General features: G+C 56.3%; 1 protein-coding gene across 21 annotated transcripts in view; it reads left to right on the top strand.

Moving 5' to 3' along the window:
* The window catches only part of ANKRD11 (ankyrin repeat domain 11), a 180,982-nt gene that overhangs the window by 129,213 nt on the left and 25,206 nt on the right, over window positions 1–26,563 (top strand). For 17 of the 21 annotated variants that reach the window (XM_078439147.2, XM_078439150.2, XM_078439148.2 and 14 more), the window contains 2 exons: window positions 18,834–18,978; window positions 25,130–25,268. In XM_078439147.2, coding sequence (XP_078295273.2) covers window positions 18,892–18,978; window positions 25,130–25,268 — 226 coding nt within the window. In that variant the 5' untranslated portion in view covers window positions 18,834–18,891. Of the gene's footprint in view, window positions 1–6,043; window positions 6,210–18,833; window positions 18,979–25,129; window positions 25,269–26,563 lie in introns of those variants that run through there. The other 4 variants (XM_078439152.2, XM_078439157.2, XM_078439144.2 and 1 more) reach the window with 3 other exon arrangements.

Below are 26,563 nucleotides of genomic sequence, written 5' to 3'. Positions count from 1 at the left end.
GTAGGTCTGAGAGTTATTTTGTGGAAACTGGTATTCTCTTCGTAACTACGGCTGTCCCCTGCCCTTGACTGGGTCCTGCGTGGTGCCTTCGTCCAGCACGGGGCTGGCAGGCTTTTTCTTACACGGTCAGATAGTCACTTTTCCAGACTTTGCACCCTAAGAGGCGGCCTCAAGGAGGCCGTCTAGGTCCTTGTAGACCCGTTCCCACGTGTGGCCAGCTCCCGGGCTTGCTCGCTCCGGAGGGAGGACTGTCTGGACACGGAGCATGAGCGTCCTCGCGTGTGAGCCGTGACTGGGTCTCCCCCAGCCTTCCTTCCCCTGTGGGCGCACAGCAAGTGGCCACCAGCCGCATGCTTTGGGCTCAGCAGACTCTCTTTGTTAGTTTTGAATAAAGAAACCCCACTCTCTGTGGTGAACACTCCTTGCCATGGAAGAATCCCGTTCAGAGTCGTAGACACAGGGAAGGGGAGCAGCCAGGGATCCAAAGCCGAGTCCCCTCCGCTGGGTGGCGGCCATCCCAGAAGCTGGGGTGGCGCCTCAGCCCCGGTGGTCTGAGGGTCCCCCTGAGTAGGACAGGAAGCTAAGTGCAGCGTCTGCTGGCCCGCGGTATGTGCTGCGTCCCATGTCGGCCGGGCCGGGCCACCAGGGCCTGGGAACACGGGGGATGGGCCGTTTATCATGCACAGATGTTGCGTTAGTCCCCTGGGGCTCTTCACAGGCACATACGCCTGTGACACCTGCATGGAGGGGCTGGCAGGGCCGCGTCGCCCACAGACTTCCAGGCAGAGCCCGCCCTGGCCTCCCTGGCACCCCGTCTTCACGTGGCCCCCTTCCCTAATGTCCCTCTCCCTTCTCTTCCAGGGACTGGTTGTTGGGTTTAGGGTCTGACCACACAAGACAGCACGGTCTCCTCTCGAGTCCTTAGTTTAGTTACATGTGCACAGACCCTTTTTTAAGTAAGGTCACATTTATAAGTTCTGCATGGATATATTTTTTGGGATGGACACTGTAACTCACCACACTACTGATGCTTTCTTGAGCTAAGTGTACATTTTTTCTTTTCTCTCTCTCTCTTTTTTTTCAAAGTTTATTTTAAGAGAGAGAAGGGGGAGGGCATGCACGCTGTGGGGAGGGCGTGGGTTAGGGAAAGAGACAGGGAGAGAGAGAGAGAGAGCGCGCGCGCGCGCGCGCACGAGAATCCCAAGCAGGCTCCATGCTGTCAGCACAGAGCCCGATGCAGGGCTTGAACTCAGGAACTGTGTGATCGTGACCTGAGCTGAAATCGCCACCCAGGCACCCCACTTTCTTCTCCTTTTAAATGTAGATGTGATGCAGACATGAGTAGGTAGAGGCATGAGTGTGAGCGTGTGCCCTGTGCGGCCCCGTTGCCCCGTAAGTGCCACGGGCCCCGATGCAGCCAGTGCCCCCTTGGTGTTGAGTTTCCGTTGCTGGGGCCTGGGGTTGCCTCTTCTGGGCCTCCGTCTACACAGGATTCCACTGTACGCGGCCTGCGTGTGTCCCTCGCCTCTGTCTGGGTGCGTTCCCTCCGCACGCGCTCCATGTACACCGTCCCCGGTGGGGCACGCGTCAGTTCACCCTTATCGCCGCGTCGTCTCCCGTGGGGTGGTCCCCGCGCCTCCCTATCCGTTCACCTTGTGATGGCTGTTTGTCTTGTTTGCAGACGGGCTTTCAGGCGTGTAGCCAGTCTGTTCCCTTCTACAGAAAGTAGGACATTTGGGTAAATGTACTTTAAACATAGCCTCTCAGCTAATGCCCTTTATTTAATAAGGGAAAAAACCACTTTATTTCTCTGGGCAGTTTGCTGTCACATCCAGAAGCTACCCCCCACCCGCCCCGCCCCAATGTTTTTATTTATTTTATTATTTATTTTTAATTTTTTTTTAAGTTTATTTACTTATTTTGAGAGAGACAGAGACAGCACAAGCGGGGGAGGGGGAAGGGCAGAGAGAGAGGGAGAGAGAAACCCAAGCAGGCTCCGTGCTGTCAGCTTAGAGCCCGATGTGGGGCTCGAACTCCCGAAATATGAGATCATGATCTGAGCTGAAGCTGAGAGTCAGACGCTCAACCGACTGAGCCACCCAGGCGCCCCGAGTTTTATTTATTCTTTAAGTAGGCTCTACGCCTGACATGGAGCTTGAACTCATGACCCTGAGGTTAAGAGCCGCACATTCTACCCACTGAGCAAGCCTGGTGCCTCTCACCCATAGCTTTTTATTTGGTTTTGTTAAGTGCCGGGGGAGGTGTCGTGGAGCAACCGAGATTTTGGGCCCGTCAGGCCGCCCCTGGAGGTGCACTCCCCACATCCGGGCCGAAGGCCCCAGAGCCCCAGCAAAGGCCCGGGGGCCCGGCCGCGCGCAGGCAGCGCTCCCGAAGGAACGCGGGGGGAGCCGGGCACACCGTGCGCCACGGTCCCTGCCCTGTCTCCACTCTGCGCCCTGGATGTGGGCCCAAGTTTCGGCCGAGGGAGCCCACATCTCCTGGCTCCGCAGAGGCGAGCTCGGGGGCGTCCTCTTCCGGCCGCGGGAACAAGGAGCGGCCGTGCCTGCTGTCGGCCACCGTGCACAGGCCTTCACACGGAGTCGGTTCGGTTCTCTGCTCCCGCAGAGCGTCCTTCTGGTCCAGGTCAGAGCAGAGACCCCGGAAGCCAGTGGACGCTGCGTGCCTTCCTGTTGTATGTTCCCGAGTCTGGGGAGACCGGCTGTCAGCGACTTCGAGGGGAAAGGAGGTGGCTTCTTTATGGGTTTATTTCTGGAAGGTTCAGTTGTTACTAATTAGGCTTGTTTTGCTCCAAGCATCCACTTGGCGGTCCTTGCAGTTAAAGGAGGGAAGTTACTGTTTAACCTGGCCAATTATCTGATGTAGGAAAGCAGGGACGATAGGGGTTTTTGTAGCCTTTTTTTTCCGCAGCAGATCTCCTGCTTTGGAAAACTGGAGCATCACAGATACAGAATTTCTGACCCAGCGGGTCCTTTTCAGACTGAGGCTGCGGTCTGGTAGCAAGCGAGTCAGCCCCGGTCAGTGCCCTCCGTCAGCAGATGGCCGTCCCGGTTCGGGTTTCGTCCTGGGGAACGTCACCATGTGGCACTGAGGGAAGGCCACAGCACATGGACAGGGTGAGTGGCTTCTGTGGCGCTCGGCACGGACAGTTGGACACGAAGGGCTGCGGGGGAGAAGCTTGTCATCGCAGGGGTGCAGTGAGGGCGTCACCCGCGTGGTGTGCCCTGGCAGCCAGCCGGGCCTCGGCGTCCTGTGGTGACACCGTTGTGCCATGAGGTCACTCCGATGGCTGTGTTCAGCGCGTGCCGCGTGAGCTTCGGAAGGCAGGACTCCGCGCTCAGCAGGTGCGCCCAGCACGCCCAGTCCCCGGGCAGGGTCTGGCACGCGTCCAGGCTTACGCCGCTGGGCCGAGGTCACGGGGACGACGGCAAGGCCATTCCGTCAGCTCCAAGGATTCGTGTTCACCTGTGTGGCCAGCGTTCTGTTCCTTGTGTCCCGGGTCGCCCTCTCCTGACTAAGCCACCCTGCTAGGCGCGCTGTGGGCCAGCTGCCTTCCTGAGACCCTCTGTGATGGAGAAGCACGTGCCGGCTGCAGTCCCCAGGCCTGCACACGGGCAGTGCGGTCAGTACATGCAGAGCGGATGAGCGACTGAGGGCACAGGTGGTCACGTGGGAAGGGACGCTCACGGGCAGGCAGCCACGGGTGCCAGCACGAGCCCAGTAGGCTGATGTTCACCATCTTTTTGTTTTTTTATTAAAAAAATATTTTTTTAAAAAATGTTTATTCATCTTTGAGAGAGAGAGAGACAGAGCATGAGCAGGAGAGGGGCAGAGAGAGAGGGAGACACAGAATCCGAAGCAGGTTCCAGGCTCCGAGCTGTCAGCCCAGAGCCTGACGCGGGGCTTGAACTCACAAAACGCGAGATCATGACTTGAGCCGAAGTCAGACACTCGACCAACTGAGCCACCCAGGCGCCCCCTTCTTGTTTTTTTAAATGGTATTGGCAAGGGTGGGGACCGGGCACCCTGCGTGCTCCTGGTGAGGACGTGCTCGCGGCAGCCTTTCTGAAGACCACTTGGCAGGGTCGTGTGGACGACTGCCTGCCCATCTCTGCCGCGGTCTGGTGTAGGAATGTGGGCTTGAAAATGGGGGGGTGGTGACGTGGACGGGATGGCACGTCAGGGGGCACGGGGCTGTGAGACCCGACGCTGCTCGGAGTCCCAGGGTTCCCAGAATGCCCACTGCTCACAGCTGCCAGTGTCTGTCCGCACCCCCAGCTGAGGCTGAGGGAGGAGACACGCGTTACGGGGTTGCCTGGGACGGGCTGTCTCGTGCAGCAGAATCCGAGAATCCTGGGGGCTCCCGGCTGGCTCAGTCAGTGGAGCGTCCGACTCTTGATCTTGGGATCGCGAGTCCGCGCCCCCCGTTGGCTGTAGAGATGACTTAAAATCTGTAAGAGAAGAATTGGCAGACGAACCCTGGGTGATACTTCGTTGCGTGTCCTCCTGGTGACGCCTCACGTGAGAAGATGGCATCTTCACCCCCAGAGGCCACTGTGTTCGCACTTGGTTCCCACGGGAAGAGTCCCTTTCTCTCCCGAGTCCCTTTTTGTCTCTCGAGGTTTCCGTGAAACCTCCCGGCCGTGTAGGCAGAGTCCTGGGGGCGGCGTGGCCGTGCCGAGAGCCTTGCGGAGTGGCTGGAGGCCGAGACTGCGTGCCTCCCAGAGGGACCTGCTCCAGCGGCTGGCTTCCCTCCCCGTTCTCCGAGGGTCCCCTCGTCTCGGGAGTGTTCCAGGTCCCACCAGCGTTACAGAGGCGGGGGCTGGCGTCTTCCACACGGGGGCCCGGAGGGGCGTGTGCTGCGTGCTGTTCTGTGTGTTTATCGCGTTGGGTTTCCTGTGCTGTGAGCCATCACGTGATTTAGCAATTCTGATAAAGATCTACCTGAGAGTGTCATCGGGCAGGTGGAAGCCGGAAGCCCCCCCCCCATGGCTGTGTTCACAGCAGTGCAGGAGCACGGCAGCTCCTCCCTGGAGCGGAGGCCCAGGGAGACTCGGGAACGCCCTTTGGTGAGATGAGAAATCAGACGTGTCACAACAGGGGACTTGGGCCTGCAGACGGGCCCGTGTGCGAGGGGACTTCCAGGCGGGCTGCGAGCCAAGGCCATGTCACTGCTGCTCTGCCTCTGGGAGGTGGTGTGGCGGGGGGGGGGGGGAAGGACTGGGGGCAGGGCCTCGAGGGGGAGCCCAAGTCGTCGGAGCCCAGGGCCGGCAGAGACTCAGAGGCTGCCCGAGCCAACAGCAGTGCTGGAGACGGTGCCTGTCCTCTGTGTGTGCCTGTGCGACCCCCCCCCCCCCCCCCAAGTGAGGACGGTTGTCCCCTCCCCGCATAATTTCCGTACTGACTTGCAGCCTCCAGGAACCTCATCCACGGTGCGCTAAGCATCTTGGCACTCCCATGGTCCATCTGTTCTCTGTTGGGGGACATCTGGGCTGTTCGCAGGGTTTGTACACGTCAGTGTGCGTTGACAGTCGGATGTGGCTTTGGTGGCCTCTGCACCCATGTCGCTTGGGGTGTGCGTCTAGACGGGCGCCTGGGTCACATCCACCTGCCGTGGACTGTGGGCCGAGCCTGCGCCCACACTCCTAGTTCCCGGGCCAGGTGCTGGGCCAGGTCCCAGCCAGCCCACCCGCCCGGCCACCTCTCTGAGGACCCCACGGCCTGCTTAGCGCCTGGCCCGGCTGGTGTCTTGCCATCACCCTGCACCTGTTGTGGCTCTCTGCCAGCCTGTGGTCGGAAGAGCCGGGACCTCACTGTCGGGGGCAGCGAGGCAGTGACAAGGGAGGAGTGAGGCGTCGGAGAGGGGTGGAGGTGCGCACCCCAGCTCTGGGGACAGCAATAGCAGCACACCTGGGCCTCCTCCGCCCCCAGCCTGAGAGGCGGCTCGTTGAGGAGCATTGAGTGAGCGCTGGGCCAGTCAGACGTGGTCCTAGGCTCTTAATAGGAGGTTTTCTTTATTTTATAGGTTGAGAAATTTAGACGTATCTGACCACAGACCCAGGGTTCTTAACCAGCTGGGCCAGTGTTTCTGAAATGTCCTGACAGCTTCCTGTTGTGAGAAAAACAGCGTGTGTCCCTGCCCTCCACACACCCCAGGCACGTGTTTACAGAGCAACGTCCTTCATGAGATGGTATGTGTGTGTGATGACCCCTGATACTCACGCTTCTGTGTCATGTCGTTTTCTGAAGAATGTTCTGGAAACACCCTGGTAGGTGACCTCCATCTGCACGGCTGCAAAGCCACCGTGCGGCATTCCAGGCTCTTCTGTGGCCAAATGCGTCTTCTGTCCTTTGTCCGTTTTCCAGTTGGATTGTTTGCTGCTTACTGCTGTTTGTATTGTGGTTTATTAATAAGCTCGTTGGTGATTCACACATTGGCGGCTTATCTTTCACCTGGGAACCGAGGCTTTAATATTGTACAGTTTTTCATTTTCCTTCTGTGGACGGGCGCTTTTGGGGTCCTGTCTAAAAACATTTTGCCTCGGGGTGCCCTGCTGGCTCGGCTGACTGGGCGTGGGACGCTTGATCTCGAACTTGTAGGTCTGAGCTCCATGTTGGGTGTAGAGATTACCTAAAAAAGTAAAATCTTAAAAAAATAAAAGCAAGAACTTTGTGCCTAGCCCTAGGTCTCAGAGATTTTCTCCTGTGTTTTTTTTCCCTTAACAATTTCACAGGTTTTTCTAGTTTTTCTTTTTTAGACTTACACCTAAGTATCTCATTTTTATTTGGAGCAATTTTGGGTGGTGTTGTGTTTCTGCATACTCGCTGCTGCTTTGTGGGAAGTACAGCTCACTCTCGAACAGTGTGGGTGTCGTGGACACCAACACCCGCGTGCAGCTCCCGACTCCCTCAGAGCTTGACGACTTAGCTGACTGTCCACCTGAAGCCTTCCCAGCAACATGACCAGGGGACGAACACCTGCTTTGCACGTTACACATATTATCTATTCCTACAATGAAGTAAGGTGGAGAAAGCGTTATTAAGAAAGTCAAAAAGAAGATAGAATGTGTGTATAGCAATGTACTGTATTTACTTGTGAAGAAATCTGTGTTCAAGCATCAGCTGAGTACAGGATATCTGTGTGTTGATCTGGTGTTCTGCAACTTTGCTGAACTCATTATTTCTAGGGATTTTTGGAGATTCCTTGCAGTTTTCTAGATAGACAATCATGTCATCGTCAAGCAGAACGTTTTATTTCTTCTTTTCCAATTTGTATGTTTTTAATTTCTTTTTCTTGCCTTACTGCACTGGCTCTTACTTCCAGTATGATGTCGAAAAGCAGCGGTGGGTGGGTGGGCGGGCGGGGACATCCTTGCCTTGTTCCTGATTTCGGGGAGCAAGCATTCCGTTTTTCACACGAATGATGGTAGCTGGGAGCTGTTGTGGGTGCTTGCTTTCACATTGAAGGTCTTTCCCTGTCTCTTCCTGTGCTGAGAGGTTTTCTCAGGAGCACTGAATTGTGTTAGATACTTTTTCTGTAGGGGCACCTGGGGGGCTCAGTTGGTTAAGTGTCTGACTTTTGATTTCTGCTCAGGTCATGATCTCACGGTTCTTGAGTTCGAGCCTTGCATCAAGCTCTGTGCTGACAGTGTGGAGCCTGCTTGGGATTCTCTCTCTCTGCCCCTCTCCTGCGCTCGCGTGCGCTCTCTCTCTCTCTTTCAAAATAATGATAAGCTAAAAAACAAAACAAAACACTTTTTCTGAATTAGTAGTAATGATTGTATGGTTTTCTGCTTTAGTCTGTTGATTTGGGGGATTTTCACAGTTTGAGCCAGCCTCGCATATTCTGCATCTATTATTAACACAAACACAGCTGTCCCCACCTGACAGGACTGTGGAAGTCACCTCAGAGTCATAGACCTTTCCCCTTCTGTCCCGCTCGGGTAGAGATAGGCTCCTGGCAGGTGGGCTCCGTGTTCCGGGACCTGCCCTCCCTGCCATGAATCTCCCCGGCCACCGTTGGCTGGCCTTGCCTGCGGGATGTCTGGCTTGTCGGGCGATGCGTGCTTGTCGCTGCAGGGCGAGCCCAGTCCCATCCCGGAGAGCGCACCCTCGTGTGCGCCCCCAGCAGAGATGTGCGAGTGCGCCCGGTCCTCCCCCTCCTCGTTCTCTCCATTTGTGCCTCTTCTCCCTTGGTCACCTCCGTCACTTTCAGTCCACACAGGTCAGCCTCAGGGGATGTCTCGGACCTCCTCCCCGCTGCCGTTATTTGCTCCGTGGTTGTCGTGCCCACGTCAGTCTCCTCTTCCATCATGGTCAGTCTGTGTCTTAGCCCTTCTGTGGAAGACGGTGTTTTGCCTCCTGTTTTCTCAGTCCGTCTCCTCCTCCCACCCTGGAGGTGCGTGCACCTGCGGTGCGTCAAGGGTTCGTCTCCGCCCTGCTCTCCGCCCTGCTCTCCGCTCCGTGCTCTGTGCCTTCCACAAGCTGGGAAGCTTTGAGGTGCCACCCCCGGCCCTCCGTGTGACTCCACTGCCCTCCCTGGGGGCCAGGGCCACGGGAAGGAGGTGGCCCTGCAACGAGGTCAGGGCACCAGCCTTCTGTCTAAAGTCCGGCCTGGGTGGCACTCACACCGCGTCTTAAACACAGCCAGCTTTTTAAACTTCTGCTCACTGCGAAGTATAGCGTGCCACCCAACGTCCACAAAGTGAAAACGGGCGGTTCACTCGCCACAGAAAGCGCACGTGGGGAAACTCCCCCGAGCCCCTCAGTGCAGGGGGACCACGTCCTCAGTTCTGAGTGGTCTTCGTACGTGGGCTGTGTCGCGTCCCTGAGCCCTGCAGGCTGCCGTTGTGAGACACTTAGGTGAACACACAGTGGGATGTTTCCCAGCATCATCTGTGAGACTCGTTCGGGTCATTTGTACGTTGTCGCTGCTGTGTCGTGTTCCACGCCAGCGTGGCCTCTGATGCACGTGGCTGTGGCGCGTGTCCACTTGCTTCGTGTGTGCCCGGGCTCACTGCAGTCACGTGGTTCACGTGCCCACCAGAAGGGAACCGTTCGTTTCCTTTGCTTTACGTCTTCACTGCCGCTCGATGCCGTATTCTGATTGTTCAGAATTTCTGGATTGCCGAAGCAGCTGATCAGTTTCTCATCTACTTCCTGGGCTTTTGGATTTCCTCTTTTGTGAAGTGTCTTAAGTCTCGTGTCCATTTTTTACAAATTAATTTATTTTTAGAGAGAGCATGCAGTCGGGGCAGGGAGGGAGAGAGAGAGAAAGAGAGAGAATGAGAATCCCAAGCAGGCTCCGCCCTGTCAGTGCAGAGCCCAAGGTGGGGCTCGATCCCATGAACCGTGAGATCGTGACCTGAGACGAAATCGGGAATCAGACACTTAATCGACCGAGCCACCCAGGTACCCCTCGTGTCCATTTTCGTACCGGATGGTTTGCGTTTTTGTTAGTGATTTGTAGGAGTTTTTAAAGTGTCAGAATTTTCAGACCTTACCTTCATGGTTGATGCTTCTGGTTTTAAGATCTTTCTTTTCCTGGAAGCAGCTGTGATGGGATTCTTCTGTGCCTCTGCCCGGCAGCTTCCTGGCTGTGCCTTTGACACTTGGACCTATCGCCTGTCTAGAAGTGATCTCTGTGCATGGTGTAAGTTGGGAATCGTCACATTTTTCTGTGCAGATGTCCTGCTGTCCCTTGCCACTGGTGGACAGAGCTGACTTTCACTCCTGTCCTGCCTTCTGGTGCCTCCGTGGTCATAAGTCCGCGTCTGCTGAGGGGACAGAGCTCTGCCTTGTTGGCCAACACTTTTGTCCACACGATGCTACTTTGACACTGTCTCTCCAGCTTTTTGGCTTTGACTTTATTTTTGTTTATTAATATGTATTTATGTAATCTGAGGTTCTTTCCTTTTGTTTTTAAAGACATTTTGCATGAGTTCTGTCTTTCTTTTTTTAGAGACCTTTTCCACTTACTTTCTTAGGACAGTTTGGGCTTCTGCTCAGTAGTTGTTCTGTGGCTACGTGTCAGTCCCTCGTGGTTTGGGTTTCCCTCCTGGGGCAGGTCTGTTGTCTGCAGAGCGTCCTCTGCTCTTGAGATTCTGCAGAAGCTCCCAGACTTGCTGGGCCGATTCCCTTACAACACTTAGGATTAGTGAGGACCCGAACAGCTTTGTCATGTGGGTTATAGCTCTCAAATTGTATTAACGTGTTGTGTTTAAAAGTATAACTGGGGGGCGCCTGGGTGGCTCAGTCGGTTGAGCGTCCGACTTCGGCTCAGGTCACGATCTCACGGTCCGTGAGTTCAAGCCCCGCGTCGGGCTCTGGGCTGATGGCCCAGAGTCTGGAGCCTGCTTCCGATTCTGTGTCTCCCTCTCTCTCTGCTCCTCCCCCGTTCATGCTCTGTCTGTCTCTGTCTCAAAAATAAATAAACGTTAAAAAAAAATTTTTAAAAATAAATAAAAGTATAACTGAGGGGCGCCTGGGTGGGGGGGGGCCTCTGTCGGTAAAGCTTCCAACTTCGGCTTGGTCACGATCTCACCGTTTGTGGGTTCCAGCCCCGCATCGGGCTCTGTGCTGACGGCTCGAAGCCTGGAGCCTGCTTCGGATTCTGCGTCTTCCCCCCCTCTCTCTGTCCCTCCCCTGCTTGTGTTCTGTGTCTCTGTCTCTCTCTCAAAAATAAACATTAAGAAAAAAACAAAAAGCAAAAGAAAGCATCACTGAGGAAAATTTAAAATTGTTAACTCACTTAAAAATAATAAAGTAGCACATACAAATTTTCCCTGAAAAGTAACCATTGTACAAACAAAATCAACAAAAATTTGGTGAAAATAGTGGCATTTGTTTTCTCTACCTGCTATTTTTTTTAAATATGAAAATAATCCACCCTCTCACAGACAGGCCATATGAGAAGGGACGATCTGGGGACCTTGTCACAGGATCTGGAAAGCCTCCTGGTTGGTGTTGGCACTGCTGAATGATGGCTGCGTTCTGTTACTGGGTCTTCCCTCGTGGGATTCTGTAATATCCCATATTGATTGTTTGGAAAATGTTGATTCATTCAGCTGTGCAGATCTCCCTAATGTTGACGTGTCTCCTTACGCATTGTTTAACGAGTAACCTTAAAATTTTTTTCTTGGGTTTTTTTAAATGTTTGTTTATTTTTGAGAGAGAAAGACTGAGCCAAGCAGGGGAGGGGCAGAGAGAGGGAGAGGGAGACGCAGAATCCGAAGCAGGCTCCAGGCTCCGAGCCGTCAGCACAGAGCCCGACGCGGGGCTGGAACCCATGAACCGCGAGATCGTGACCTGAGCCGAAGTCGGACGCTTCACCGACGGGGCCCCCCCAAGCGCTCCTAAAAAGTAACCTTTTAGTCACCACCAATCTCATTAAAATGTCTTTAAACACTGGGATTGGGCTCATGGACGTGAATACCAGTTTTCCTAAGCTCAGGTTTCGCTTGGAAACTCAAATCAACTACTGTTCATTCTCCTTGAAGTGATAATTCCAGGTGGTTGATTTTTGAGAAGATAACTGCCAGATACCCAGTTCTTGATAATAAGAAGTATTATCTTTTTTGTTTGTCTGAGAGTCTTTCTGGCGAAGCCTGTGTCCCATGAAATGGCAGGCAAGCCCTCGGATGGGCGGCCCCTCCCAGAGGCTCTGCCTGGCCGCACCCCAGGCCCGCTGGCGTCTTGTCACTAAGGTTGTCGATTGTGGTTTCGTTCTCAAGGACAGTTGTGGCTGTTGCGCTGCGGTTGTGTGAGGACCTCGCCGCCTCCTGGGGCGCGGCAGCACCCCACCCCCGCCAGCTCCAAGGGAAAGGCAGTGTTGGCCTCGCAGGCTCCCTCAGGGGCTGCAGACAGCATGGCCACCGCACCGGACGGTGGGGGGGGGGGGGGGCAGGACCGCATCCCGGGTGCGGCCGTGGTCCCATAAAACTTGATTTATGGACGTGGACGTGCTAATTCCATGCGATTTTCATATGTCACAAATTTGAATTTCTTTGTCTCCGAAGGTTTAAAATATGAAACTCGGGGCACCTGAGTCCGTCAGTGGAGCGTGTCAGTCTTGATCTTGGGGTTGTGAGTTCGAGCCCCAAATTGGGTGAGGAGATTACTTCAAAATAAAATCTTAAAAAAAAAAAAAAATTATGGGGCCTCTGGGTGGCTCAGTCAACTGGGCGTCTGACTTCGCATCGGGTCATGATCGCATGATTTGTGGGTTTGAGCCCCGCATTGGGCTCTGTGCTGACAGCTCAGCTGGAGCCTGCTTCAGATTCTGTGTCTCCCTCTCTCTGCCCCTTCCCTGCTCACACTCTGTCTCCGTCTTTCTCTCTCAAAAAAAATAAACGTTAAAAAAATTTTTTTAATTAAAAAAAATACATGAGACCCATTCTGTTGTTGTTGTTGTTGTTGGTATTGTTGTTTATTTATTTTGGGAGAGAGAATGCATCCTGTCAGCACAGAGCCCAACACAGGGCTCGATCTCATGACCACGAGACCATGACATGAGCCGAGATCAAGAGTCAGGTGGACGTTCAACTGACTGAACCCCCCAGGCGCCCCTGAAACCCGTTGTTAGCTCTCAGTTTTTACCTGAGCAGGGAGAGGGCTGGCTTTGGCCTAGGGCTGTGGTTTGTGACCCGTGTGACCTCCTGCCCTCTTCTCAGAAAGGCAGAGGGGCGGTTAGCTTGGCTTTTCTGTGTGCTCGAAGCTGGCTTCACTGTGCTCCTACCCTGGGGACAGTGCAGCCGAATTGGGCGTTTGAGTCTCTGGACTGTGTCTCCATTGCTGCCAGGCACAGTTCTGACCTAGCCTGTCCCTGTCCCGCTCCTTCGCCGGCGGCCTTGGCTCTGCCCCCCAGCCCCCGTCCCCGTGGGCGCGCGTCTGGGGACTCGGCGAAGTCCAGTCCAGTCCAGTCGGTGCGGGCAGCCCTCGGTCACACGCCTCCTGTTTGAAGAGCCCTGTCCTAGGCCGTTTGTTCTCCTACTTCTTGGCACTGTCTTTGCCTTTGTGTGGCGGTGGGCTTTTTGTATTGGTTCTCCAGAACTCAGCCTTTGGATCCCTCTTGGGTCTTCCATTCTCTCTCCTCGAACTTCCGTCTTCTCCTAAAGCCAGGATCGCCCGGAGGCCATCTGCCGCTCTGCGGTGCGTCTCCGAGCAGAGCTCTCCGAACCCCCTCCCGTGGGTGAGCGCGCGCGCCTTGGGCACCTGCCCTGGCCGCGTCGCTCCTTCCCGAGGTCGCTCAGGTAGGTGCCGGCGGGCCTGCCCTGGCTGCTGCCGTGTGTCGCCTGTGTCTGCGCCGCTGCCCTTGCCCCACAAGAGCCGCTCTGGCCCGTCTGGCGGACGTGGGGCCCACGGGCCCTGTGCCCACTTTCATGGGCTGTGGCCTGTCCCCTCACGTTCCGGCCCCAGTCCACACAAAGCCGGTAAACATGTCTTCCGGTTTCCTTCAGTTGCTAGCCGTCAGCTTGTCCCTCGGAAAGAGGAGATCGGGCTGAATGCTTGGATTTTTGCTAAGCTGCAGGCATTGCCGCCGTGCCTGCTACGTCCCCCGTGTCAGGCCCAGGCTCGGCGGGAGCCTCTGTCACGTGTGTCGTGGCTCCTGCCCACGTAGACAGATTGTGGTAGATCCTGCTCTGAGAAGGGGCGGCAGAGTGCATGGAGGTGTCCACCGAGACGGCCCCGTGTGTGCGTGTTGAATGGTGGGCGCACCTTGGGGAAGGCGTACGCCCCCTCGCCGCCCTTGTGTACGGGGCTCTTGTCATGTCTGCCCTGCCACCTCTCTTGAACGGACTGTGTCTCCAAGCCCACAGTGCAGGGTCCCGGGGCAAGCAGCAAAGAGACCCTGCCGGTGGGACAGCAGGTGGAGCCGCCGTGGGCCGTGTGCCACGAGTGCGACATGGACAAGGTGCAGGGACGAATGGCCTCTGCCAGCCTGCGTGTGCCCCTGGGTAGGCAGCTGGCTGCGGATGTTCTGTTTGAGCTCTGACACATGGCCGCGAGATCACTGGCAAATTCCTGGAGCCAGCGGTGTGGGCACGATGCCTTTGTTTCGGGGAGCGGGCCGGGGTCTCTCAGAAGACTCGCCCAGCTCCAGAAGCTCTTGAGTGCTTTCCTGAGTGGTCTCCGTGCCCCCCAACAGCCTGCGAAGCCAGAGCAGCTAGCTGCTTTTCAGTTGGGGGTGTGGGAAATGCCTGCATCTGCAGCTCATCCTGTGCAGGGAGCCGTGCTCCCTTCACCCCACATTCCCGCTGCTCTGCACACGTTTCCCGACGTACTGCTGCTCGGGTGCCAAGTGTCCAGTCCGTGTGTGTCCCAGAGCGCTGTGGGATGCCTGGTTCTGAGGAGGACCAGGCATCTTCTGACACTGGCAGTTACGGCGTGTCTGAGTAGGGATGGCCAGATTGCCTCCGGGGTCTGAGACTTGACGGCCATTCATGGGGTTATTTGGTTAGAAAGCCCCAGAGCCCAGGTTCAGGTAGCCTTGTAACTTGTTAGAAGGGAGGGCCCCCCCCCCCCCCCCCCAGCCACAAAGATTGCCCCCACTGTGATGGCTGTGTGGGGAGGGGGGGGGGGTCCCAGCCTCTTCTTGGGTTGAGCAGTGAATGCCCAGCAGTGAGCAGGGAGGCCTGTGGCATTGAGGCGGCCTCTACCCTCAGAGAGGATCCATGGAAGAAGCGGCGAGCTGAGCTTCTGACGTGTGGCACTGCCTGGCTTAGGAGAGGTCGTGGTGCTGATGAGACTTGCTGTGGTCTCACCGTGTCTGCATCCTTCCCTTTGCTGGCGTGGCCATTTCCTGAAGCCAAGGGAGAGGCGGACTGGTCACAGGGCTGTGGGATGGCACGGAGACCAGACAGCCTACGGGAGCGTTGGGATGACCAGGTAGATGGAAGAAGACTGCGTTTGAGACGATCGCGGCTAGCTTGTCACTGAAACACCAGGGAGGACTCGGGTCCCCTTGGCTCTCCAGGTTCCAGGCGGGTCCCGTGAGGCACAAGACAGGACGGTTGACCCAGTGCATCCAGCTCTCCCAGAAAATAAGCTGGAATGTGTCGGTGGCAAATCTGAGCCCTGGAGCTGACAACCCTTGTGAACCCGTGACGCTCCTTAAAGAAATGAGTCTAGTGTGCTGGGCTCCCAGGCCCTGAGGAAACTGGCCATCATGCTGGTCCTCACGCTTCTGACGAGTTCTGAATATTGAGGTGGTTGTAACCACGGCGGTGAGGTGGCCGAGGTGGTCTTGGCTGTCGTCGTGCACAACGTCTTACGGAAAAGAAGACACAGTATCGGGGATGACACTCCTAACCCGCCACGTGCGGGGCGGGGGGGTTCCCAGATGTGGGGTGGTGCCCTGAGAACAGCGGCCTTCAGGACAAAGGCCCACTGCTGGGCACAGGACACTGTGCACTTGGCCAGGGGCTGGCACGAAATGTCCCTTGGGCCGCCGTGATGGGGTTTGGGCCCACAGTCACTCTGCGACAGATTGCATGGAATTAGCTGGATGCTCGCAAAATGAGATGTGAAAATTAGTAAAGGGAAATTTTATTTACAATGGAGTTGGGAGGCAATCTGGGGGAGCTCTCGCGCCCAGCACCGGTTGTCACTTACAGACCCAACTTGCAGGCAGATTCCACTTTACTGTTTTACTACCCACCCGGAGGTCGGGAGGTTTCCTCCTCCCCCAATAACAGTCCAGCCAATGAGGGACTGTCACAACTCACAGTTCAGCCAATGGAAGAGTGTCACAGGTCAGCCAATGGAGACAAGTCACAGCCCAGCCAATGGGAGACGGCCACAGCCCAGCCAATGCGAAGCCTCTATACCTCCAGCTCCCAGTTTACTCCAGTGGACTTTTAGTTTACAACAGCCCCACCCTCCCTCCCGCCTTCTGCTATAAAAGAGCCGCCTCTGCTTCGTTCCCTCGAATTGCCTGTGGTTTTGCCCTGGCCTGTTCGTCCTGGTTGCCATTCTCTGTTACTCCAGAAGAAAGCCATTTTTGCTAATAAGATAACTAGATGTTTCATTTAAAAGGTTTGCAGAAAATACCGGCAAGTGCCTCCTAGGAACGAGGACAGCTGCCTGTGGCAGGGGAGCCTGGGTCAGAGGAATTGGACCCAGTGACGTGCACCCAGGGCCTCGGTGTTCTCGCGTTAGTACTGACTGCGCGAACCGTGACAGGCAGCCTTGGCGTGGTACTTAATAGCTTGCACGGTACTTTCGAGCCGCCGCGGGTGTGCCTTTGAGGGCCTCCGTGGAAGGCCTTCAGGTGACATTGGCTCAGCCTGTACTTCAGATACCATCTCTGTCCAGTCCCGGGAAGAGCTCTTTCCCAGCGATGCTGGGCATCTGCCTCAGAACTGGCCCAGCTAGAACAGCACCCCAGGGCTCTCAGGACGCACAAGGACCTGAGAGCCTGGATGCGCCTGCTTACAACAAACTTCACTCCTTCCTCTTGCCTTGCGGCTTCTGGGGCTGTTTGGAAAGATAATTAGGCTTTGTGGGTTGTGGGGTAGCTGTCGTGGAACTGTACGGTGTTCCCTCCCTGCTGCTCTGTGGCTGTCATGCTGTCCTTCCCAGGGAGGGCGAGTGGGAGGAGGGGAGGCAGGCCTTTCGGGCAGGGGTCTCAAAACTCTGCTTTGAATAGAGACTGCTGAGCCAAGCCAGTGCGGGGACACAGAGTGAAGTCACTCGTTTAAAGAATGAAGTGGCCACCTGTGCCCATCTCCTGGTGTAGACAGCGTGGAGTGGCCTGAGAGACCAGGGTTCAGACATCGTGGGGTCTGTGCTGTGGCCACTTGCTGGCCCGGGTGTTTCCCACGTGATCGCCATGGACTCGTGTTTCACACCCAAGAGCAGGAGGGTTGGACACCCTGGGACGACTGTGCTCGATTTCCCATCATGAGAGCAGGCAGGCAGGAACTTATAAAAATGCATATTCTGTGTAATCTTTAAATTTCTACTGCAACATTGCCGATGAGTCCCAGCAGCAGTCTCGGCGTCCGGCTCTGAGAGGTTACTCCTCATCTAGGCTGAGATGTTCTGGTTTTGTAGTGGAAAATTGGAGAGGAATGTCGAATTCACAGTTTCAAGCAGAGGAGAGGGAAAGTGCCGTTTTTGGCCCCAACCGCTGGAGCGTGTGGATGGAAGCCCCCTTTCAGCCTCCGCTTTGCCTGCTGGGGGAGTAAGTGTCGGGAAATGAGTCAAGGTGGTCAGCCTTGTCCCTCTGCCCCGAATCAATTTAGATGTCTTCTTAGGTCAGTTAAGTACCAAGAGGATACTTTGTGAAATTTGATCAGTTAAGTGGGGAACCAGAAGACGTGGTGAATGGCAGGTTAGTTTTCAGCACACGGGGAGCAGGAGGAACCAGGGAGTGGAGCTGCTGGTCACAGATGGCACTTCGGAAGCCACACTTGTTACATGGTCAAGGCCATTGATTGCAGGCCAGCTATTACAAAAAATACTCATCCAAAATGGCAAAGCACAGAGGTGCGTCACTGAGAAAAAAAGAGGAGATTAAAGAGCGCCTGGGTGGCTCAGGTCATGACCTCACAGTGTCGTGGGTTCAACACCCCCCGCCTTCCATGGGGCTCTGCACTGGCAGTCCACAGTCTGCTTGGGACTCTCTCTCTCTCTACCCCTCCCCTGCTCACGCTGTCTCTGTCTCTCTCAAAATAAACTTAAAAAAATAACAAAATGTTTTCTAACTCTGATGATGAAAATGTAAAAAGTATAAAGAGGAAGACAGCGTGTATGCAGGGAGCAGACAGAAGGTCCAGAAGGGATGGAAGGGGCCCTGGTACGGTCAGGTCACACAGCCACGGGCAGACACTGAAAGGAAGTTGATTGTACTCTCAGGTCCCAGAGGGAGCCCACACAAGGCCACCAGGGAACAGGATGGCCAGGAGGCGTTCGATAGGAGCCAGGACAAGGTCTTTGCCAGAGCCTTTGCTGGGCTTTCTGCAGGGAAAGCAGGCAGACACGGTGGACAGCTTAGGACTGGCTAATCTGAATCAGGCTGTGGGCTGTGCACTGGTCTCCAGTTGCCTGGTGGGCTGGCCTGCTTGTGCTTGATAAGGGGGTGGCTCATAGGTTTGTGTAGGAGAGGTTTGCTGTCTCTAAGAAAAGGCCAGCTCGGGGGAAGGCGGGGGGGACAGTCTCTCCCTAGATAGCAGGGTTGTGTTGTGTTGTGTTGTGTTTTTGAACAGGTCAAAACGTCAAAATACAGAAAATAAAAAGTATGATAAACAACACAGTGTGTGTCCTGGGAAGTGCAGGGGCTGGGCCTCAGGCCCTTGGGCGGGGTCTGGCTCGTTGGGCACAGATCTGGGCATCAAAGCCTTCTGGACATCTGGGGAACCGTGAGAACCCCCTCAGAGGCATCACATGGCTGCTTTCTGCTCATTTTATTTGGGAGAATTTGGAGAATTGAGGTCCGTGTGGTGCTTTCTGGAAAGTAAAAGGATTCTTGTCCCAACCTTCTGTCTGGGGCTGTGCGGGAAGGGGGCTGCTCTCCTAGAGTGTGAGTGGGGTCAAAGCCATGGCTTAGAGGGTGCACCTGGGATGTGATCTTGCCCGGGGGGCAGGTGAAGGGCCCCCAGAAGAACAGGGCCAAGCTCTGCATCATGGAGTATACCTCCACTCCCTGGGCAGTCAGTCCTGAGGTCCCCTCCTGGGCACCTGTCCCCGCGTGGAGCACAGCCCATGAGAGCAGCACGTGACATTCGGTCCGTTCTGGGGCACGGACTTGAGATTGGCTGGGCCTTGTCTGCATTGACCCTGATTGACCCTCTGTGTTCTCTCTTTTGGAGCAGACGGTTGATGACGAAGCGATGGCGGTATAAATGAAGATCGGGTGAGGGGAGAAGAACGATGCCCAAGGGCGGGTGTTCTAGAACACCACAGCACGAAGACTTTTCCCTCAGCAACGACATGGTGGAGAAACAAACGGGGAAAAAGGTAATGCCTGAGCTGCCCTCCTCCTTGCTGGCTCCCCAGTGCTGGACACTTGCCTGCTCTGGCTGTCCGTCCGTCCCCGTTCCCTCTGTGGCCGTGGTGAGACAGAGACCATCTGCTCTTGCCAAAGAGGACCTTGATCTTAAGGATGTGCTCACGACTCGGGGACCGAAGTTAAGCTTTAAATTTGATGTTTCTGTACACGTAACTGAGACGTGTGTCTCGTAGTGGAGGTGATGTCATTTTGGCCTGTTTCTGGCTCTCGGGGACACAGATGCCTGTCATGGCTTCGTTGAAACCAAGTCTGTCGTTCAGCCGTCTTTGCCTTTTCCTGAGCAGAAACTCTGTGGGGTATGTGCTTTGACTTCCAATTTGGCTCATTCTGCATGTGAATAGGAAAAGGCAGTATAACTCTAAATTCCCCTGTCTTAGAAGAGTGCTGTCAACTCTGGGCTCCAGGTACCCCTGTCCCGCAGCCTGGGGTGCCACTTGTGAGTGTGGACTTGGAGTCGGACAGAAGGAAGCAGGCGCAGGCCCTGCCGGGTGCTCTGTTTGTGACCGCGAGCACGTCTGCAGCAGGGACACCCGTGGCTGTGCTGTTGCAGGTGAGGTAAGGGCTGTGCTGCCTCGCCCATGGCGCGGCACTGCCCTCATCGCCACCTTCGGTCTTGACGTGTCCCTGTCTCCCTCGATGCCCACGTGACAGGCCATCTGCACGGTGGCCTGCGTGACTCTCGTCCCCGGCGCTGGTCTTCTGAGCTGCCTCCCTGCCCCGTCTGTCTCAGCGCTTGGGTATGAACGGAGATTCTCTCGTCGGTGCACCTGCCAAGACGTCTCCGGTGGTGCCTGGTTGGGTGGGGTATGTCTTCCACGTGAGGACAGAGTAAGCAGAGCCGTGCGGCCCATTTGGTTCAGGTGCAATGTGGATCGGGTCGTGAACGTCGGCTTCGGTGCTCGTCAGGGTGGCCGGGCCTCCGAGGCCCTGGCGTCTGGGCATTTGTGGCTGCACATTCTCTCCCACTTGTCCTGTCCCCCAGCACCCAGTGCAGTAATGGGTGGGAGCCACGGCATGGAGCTGTGGGCAGGCCGAGGCTTGCGCGTGGCTCGGGCTTGCATAGGAGAGGTGTGCGTGCCTGGGAGGCCTGTGGAGGGTCCGGGAGCAGCTCGTGATGGGCGTGCCCGCGAGGAGCTGGAGCCCGTGGGGACAGATGTGCCCGGGGGAGCTTGGTAACTCCCACTCTGGGACACTTTCACCCCGAGTGGCCAGGTTGTCCTTGGTGGTCATGGTCCCCGGGTCTGCGTGTGGATTGCATGGTCACAGGACAAGGGAGAGGCCCCGCGCAGCCCCACCCCGGCTGGCTCCTCCACGTGGGTGGGCAGCAGGGGCTCCAGACTGCTGTGTCCACCGGCCCGGTTCTCCGTGTGCACGGCCTGCCCAGAAGGACTCGCCAACCAAGGTGGCGCCAGAAAAGGTGTCCAGAGCTCGGCACCTGTCTTGAAGGGGCGGCTCTGTGGGCCTTGTGCCCTCCCGGCTGCCTTCTAACACAGGGCTTGCTCCAGGCCGGTGCGAGTCGCTTTCTTTTACGGGAGAACGCTCACTGGGCCATAGGGGCCCGCTGTGGTCCGCAGGGGCAGCCCCTACGCATTTGCCACAGGAGATGTGTGAGTTTGGCTTTGTTATTTTCTGAAGTAAGGTAACTTTGTACTTTTTTTTGCCCCTGTGCCAGCCAAGGTAAACATTTTCTTAGCTCCTGTGGCGATCCCCGTCATGCTAGCCAGGGAAGCCCAGCAAACTCGAGTGAGCTCCCTGCCGCAGCCCAGCTGCTCAGCAAGCTTCTGAAGCCACGTGTGCCCCGAGAGTCTTGTCAGAGCCGCTGCGCGTCTCAGGGGTGAGCCCCTGACCCTCTCTGGTTATGTGGCACGTGTTTGGTCTCCCTGCACGGCCAGTGAGGTGAGGAGTTGGGACCCAAGGACTGTCAGCGCTTCTGGTGAAATAGAGGTCATGTCTTCTAGTTCACTTCCAAAACCTGGGCTGAATCCCCATCCGGATCAGAATATGCAGCACTGTCACCGTCCTGGGAGGTCCCCAACGTGTGTCACCATGGGGGAGTCTCCCCCCGGGGGGGCTTGTAAGAGGGACGAGCTGGTCACTATTACGTCCGACTTAGAGGGCCTTCCCCGTAGCAGCCCCTCCCTGGCTCGCTGTGCGGTTGCCATGGACGAATGTCCAGCCACTTCCGGACGCGTTCTGCCACCCAGGAGCACTCGGGCCGCTCCCGCGGGGGCGCGGCAGGTGATGGCGCGAGCGCGTGCACGCTGGTAGACCGGTTTGGCAGTTTGTCAAGTGATCGCCCCAGTTCTGCGCCCCAGACGCTGGGGAAGTTGAGGCCGGCCCCTGTCCCTGTCACACAGCTGGTTTGGCTCTCCTCTAGTCACCCGAGGGGGAGTGGGGGGGACCTTGCTGGTTCATCCGTGTCCCTCTCTGTGAGGGTACTCTCCTGTCCCTTCAGTCTGTGATTCATGTGGGGCCAGTGTTTGCCACCTAAGGTGGGGGCCCAGTGTTCATTTCCTTCCCTGTGGGTGTTCACATGGTCACCGTCACTTACTGGAAAGCGACCCTCCCCCGCCTTTGTCCTCTGCTCTTCCTTCTGAACCTTTGGCCCTTGGTCCACGACCCCCTCGAGCGACTGCTAGAATTTTAGTCTGGTTGTCTGCAGTTCAGTGTGCCAGACTTTGTTGTTCTCCAGAATCGTCTTTGCTAATTTTGACCCTTTGCATTTCCATATACGTTCTGGAATAAGCCGGTTGATTTCCAAAGAAAGCCTGCTGGTATTTTGACAGGATCACTTTGAACGCAAAGATGGGTCCGGAGAGAATTGCCACATGAACAGTTTTTGCATTTTCTGACCCACCAACACGGGTGTTCCTCCATTTTTAGAAGTCTTTATTTTCTTCAGAAATGTGTTCCAATTGTGTGAAGGACTTAAACATCTTTTGTTAGATTGTCCTGTGTATTTGATGTCTTTTGATAGTAACCTAAGTGATATTTTAACGTTATTTTCCAACTGTTGCTTGTCCATAAAAACCAGCTACTTTTCTGCATCTAGCAGCTCCTAATTCACCTATTAATTTGAATGGCTTGATTTTCACGCATATACTCATGACATATTAAGACTAATACGTTGTTTTTGCTGAGGGAAAGTGGCGGGGACAGGATTGAGCCAAATCTGATTCCGGAGGAGATTGTGTCTGGATTCGGCGACTGAGCACAGGGGTCCCGTCTGCTCCCTGGAGCCGCTCCGCGAGGCTGTGTGTGCTGGTGCCTTTCTGACACTGGAACTTTCCGTTCGTGGCTGGGCTGGACTTGGTTTATCCATTTGCCCTTTGAGGGGCGGTTGTGAGGTTTCGTTTCTATTGTTTTGAGCAGGAGTGCTGCTCGTGAGCACAGGGCCTCTTTGCCTTGGCGTTGTTTGGATTTCCCGCCAGCAACAGCTCTGCCGGGTTCTTTTTTTTTTTTTTTTTTTTTTTTTTTTAAATTTTTTTTTCAACGTTTTTTATTTATTTTTGGGACAGAGAGAGACACAGCATGAACGGGGGAGGGGCAGAGAGAGAGGGAGACACAGAATTGGAAACAGGCTCCAGGCTCCGGGCCATCAGCCCAGAGCCCGACGCGGGGCTCGAACTCACGGACCGCGAGATCGTGACCTGGCTGAAGTCGGACGCTTAACCGACTGCGCCACCCAGGCGCCCCTCTGCCGGGTTCTTGATAGCGTTTGATGCAGCCAGCTTCTCATTTTATTGTTTAACTTTTCTTTATTCTGAGAGCTAGAGCAAGCATGAGCGGGGGAGGGGCAGAGGGAGAGGGGGAGAGAGAGTCCCAGGAAGGCCCCCAGCTGTCAGCACAGAGCCCAACATGAGGCTTGAACCCCCGAACCGTGAGATCTTGACCTGACCTGAAGCCAGACTCAGCCCCTCCTGTTAGCTGCTCTGATCGGGGCATTGGTATCTCCTCCTGGCTTTAGTTTGCATTATCCTAATGCAGAACATCTTCCCAAATGTTAGGTACGTGGATAGTTTCCTTTGCAAAGCGCACATTCAGATTTTTTGCTCATTTAGAAACAGTTGTTACGTTCTGCAGTAGCTGTGGTGATCCTTGCCCCTTCCTCCTAGAAGAGACACCCCCTTGTCGGCCGTCAGGTGTTGGGGACCTTGCGCCTGTGTGCCGAGAGCTCTTGTCGGGATCAGTGTTGAATTTTATCACAGGCTTTTTTGCAACTGTTGGGGTGGTCATATGATTTTCTTAACTTTATTTACATTGATTTGTTTTTAAGTTTGTTTATTTTGAGAGCGCATGAGTGAGTGTGCGTGTGTGGCGAGCAGGGCGGGGGCCGAGGGAGAGAGGGGGAGACAGAGAATAATCCCACGCAGGTCCCTTGGTGTCAGCGTGGAGCCTAACACAGGCTCAATCTCATGACCCTGGGATCATGACCTGAGCCGAAATCAAGAGTCTGATGACCGACTGAGCCACCCAGGTGCCCCACGTTACGCTGATTTTCGAAATTTCTTGCATTCCTGAATGCTTTGTGATTGCTATTATTTATATTATCTCTTTTATATACCCGTAGGTCAGACTCACCAGGAGTGTTCTTGGTGGGAAAGTGTTTACACAGTTCGGGGGTTTTGCTGGTGGGTGTTCTTCGGTCAGGGCTAGGGGTGGCAGTGTGCAGGTCATGAGGGGCATGTCTGTGCAACCCCGTCTCCCAGGATCCCTTCCTCTTCCCTGCCCTGGGCCCCTCTCTGCACTCCACGTGCCCTCGAAGCTGGCAGTGTGTTCCAGCAGCAGTGTCCCTGCTCATTTGAGGGTCTCCCGTTGACTGCCGTGGTTGGTAGATGCCAGCTGCTGAAGCCGGAGGGCTGTCAGGAGTGTGGGCCGTAGGGACCGTGGCTGTGCTCAGTCCTGGCAGGTGGCCCCTCCCGGGAGCAGCCCCAAGGACCCCTGCTGCTGTGGGGGTGGCATGGGCGCGTGGCTGTGGCTGGACCACGTTTGCTAACAGCTTCCCCGGGGAAAATTGCAGGGAACCAGCTTCCCGGCGGGGAAGGGAGCCAGCTCTGCATGTCCCGCCCACGTCAGCCCTCTGCGTGCCCCTCGGAGCCTCTTGCTGTACTGTGGACGGGGCTGGGAGGCCGGGGGTGATGCCGTGCCACAAGCGCACGGAGCCAGCGTGTTCGTTAGAATTGTGGAGGACCCCACCGAGCTGTCCCCACCCAGGACGGTGTCGGCAGCCAGGGCTCTGGGGGGTCCAGGGCCGTCAGCTACTGCAGCCGGCGGGGGGCCGGGGGGGGGGGGGTGGGGGGGGCTCCTGCCTCCGCTCGGTGCCCGGTCCATCACCACCCACCCCACCGCCACCTGCACTTTGGGATCGGGCTGCCCCACCCCTGCCCTCTGGGGCCCTAGGCACCTTCCGCTTCCACACGGGACCTGCTCATCCTGAGTGGGTGCTGTCACTCTGCGGATGGCGGCCCCAGGACAGGTTCGGCACTGACTCGCCCGTGTCGGCCCGGCCCGCTGGTCAGGACGGCGCTGGGATGCGGGCTTCGTGATCCTCACCCCGCAGCAAAGCCACCCCGAGACTAGAATAGGAAGGAGGTGATGGCAGCACGTCTCCCCCCTTCTCCCCCACAACCGCCGCAGAGCTTTGGCCCGCAGGATCTGTCCCCGAGAGCCACCCCCTGGTGTCCCGGGCAGGCCCCTTCCGGGAAAGGAGGAGCGCAGCACCTGGGGGAGGCCCTGCGGGCAGAGGAGCTCAGAGTGGAAGACAGGACTCTCTACCTGCCAGCACTGCCTGTTCACGGCCGGCTCTTTTCCTCCTTGTTTAATCCCTCCCTGGGAAAGCCGCACTGGAGGCAACTTGTGTCTCTCTGGTGTCTTGCTGAGAATGGTCCGGCTTCAGGACGACCAGCGGGGCTGCCTGGGGCCAGAGGAAGGTGCAGGAAGCCGTGCTTGTGTGGGCCCGGCGGGCGGGAGGTGCTGCCGATTGTCCACACACGAGATTTGCTTTACTGGGCACGTGAACTGAAATCTTAGTAGATGGTGAGGACTCTGACAACTTGATCTGGGAATGACGTCTTCTGAAAGCGTCGCTTTCTTTTCTAGGATAAAGATAAAGTTTCTCTGACCAAGACCCCAAAGCTGGACCGCAGCGATGGAGGCAAGGAGGTGAGGGAGCGAGCAACCAAGCGGAAGCTGCCCTTCACTGTGGGGGCCAATGGAGAGCAGAAGGACTCGGACACAGGTACAGGCGCTGCCCTCCCTCCCTGCTGACCACCCCCGCCTGACTCTTCTCCACAGAAAGTGTCCTGGCCTCCCTCCCTCAGGCGTCTCCTGACACTGGTCCCTGCCTGGGGTGGGCCGCCGGGACAGGGGCCCCCCAGCCTCTCTGCACCCCTCGGCTTTGCACCAGGACTCTCTGAGGAGTTGTGCTAGAGGCCTGGGTGGGGTCCAGAGCGAGCTGCAAGGACATCTTCTCTGTTGTTGATGTTCGGGCTGACTCGGTGCGGACAGGAAAGGCTCACACGCAGGGAACCCCCCCCCCCAGGAGTGCCAGGCAGGAACACTCCCCCAGGCAGGCTCCTGGTATGTGCCCAGCTGTGACCGTGAGCGTGGGCTCCTCTGCCCTGAGGTCCCCGGGCCCCCCTAGCTCTGTCCAGTCCCCTGAAAGTCCTGTGTTGGAGAATAAGTGTGTTTTCCCTTAGGGCTACAGAAGCGCACAAATTAAACCCAGTTGTTTGAAATAGAAGCCAGAGGGAACACTGAGAGGGAGCCAGAGTCAGTGCAGTTTTCCCGCGGGTGTGGCGGGGCCTGGGGTGCAGGGCAGGGCTGTGCAAATGTGCGTGTGTGTGTACGTGAACGTGAGTCTGCACGCAGTGTGCACTTCTGTCTCTGTATGTGTGTGTGCGTGGGGGGCTAATAACACTGGGCACACACACTTGAAAGTCAGTGCCTTCTTGAGCAGCTCTTGGGGCCCATGCTTTCTCCTGCCAGCCCAAGCTCCCTCTTCCTCTTGACCTCCGTGCTCAGGGGCCTGCCCAGCCTGCCGGTCATCTGACTGCTCTGTAGACATGTGAACCATTCGCGGGCACGGGCGAAAAGGGCCACACAGCACCCAGAGGGCCATCGAACCTGCGGTGAATTCAACCAGAGGGCAAGGAACAGAGGCCCCTGCCAGAAATGGGTGTGGATGGGGCTACCTGCATGTGGGGGTCCACGTCAGGTAGCGGGAAAGTGGGCAGGTCCTGAGACAAGATAAGCAGGCTAGAAAATGGGGAGAAACGGCAGAGGGAACGGCCTGGAAATGTGTGTTTGTGCCATGGCTTTTATTCACGAGGTCACAGGTCCCTCCCCTGCTTCCTCCTGTGCAGGAGCTCCCTGAGCATATGTCCAGTCATGTAAAAGCCAGAGGAGTGGGCTTGGTTTTGCCGGCTAGGATATTGAGGAAGGTTGTGAGCCCCCCAGGGGTCCTTCACGAGGGTCCGACGTGGCCCACGGCTCCTGTGGCTGAGCTGGCACAGTGGGGACAGGGAGAGGCCC

The sequence above is a fragment of the Panthera onca genome, chromosome E2, assembly GCF_046562875.1.
Source record: "Panthera onca isolate mPanOnc1 chromosome E2, mPanOnc1 haplotype 2, whole genome shotgun sequence".
NCBI lineage: Eukaryota > Metazoa > Chordata > Mammalia > Carnivora > Felidae > Panthera > Panthera onca.
The sequence above is the reverse complement of the archived record's forward strand: the minus strand, read 5'-3'. Positions and strand labels throughout refer to the sequence as shown.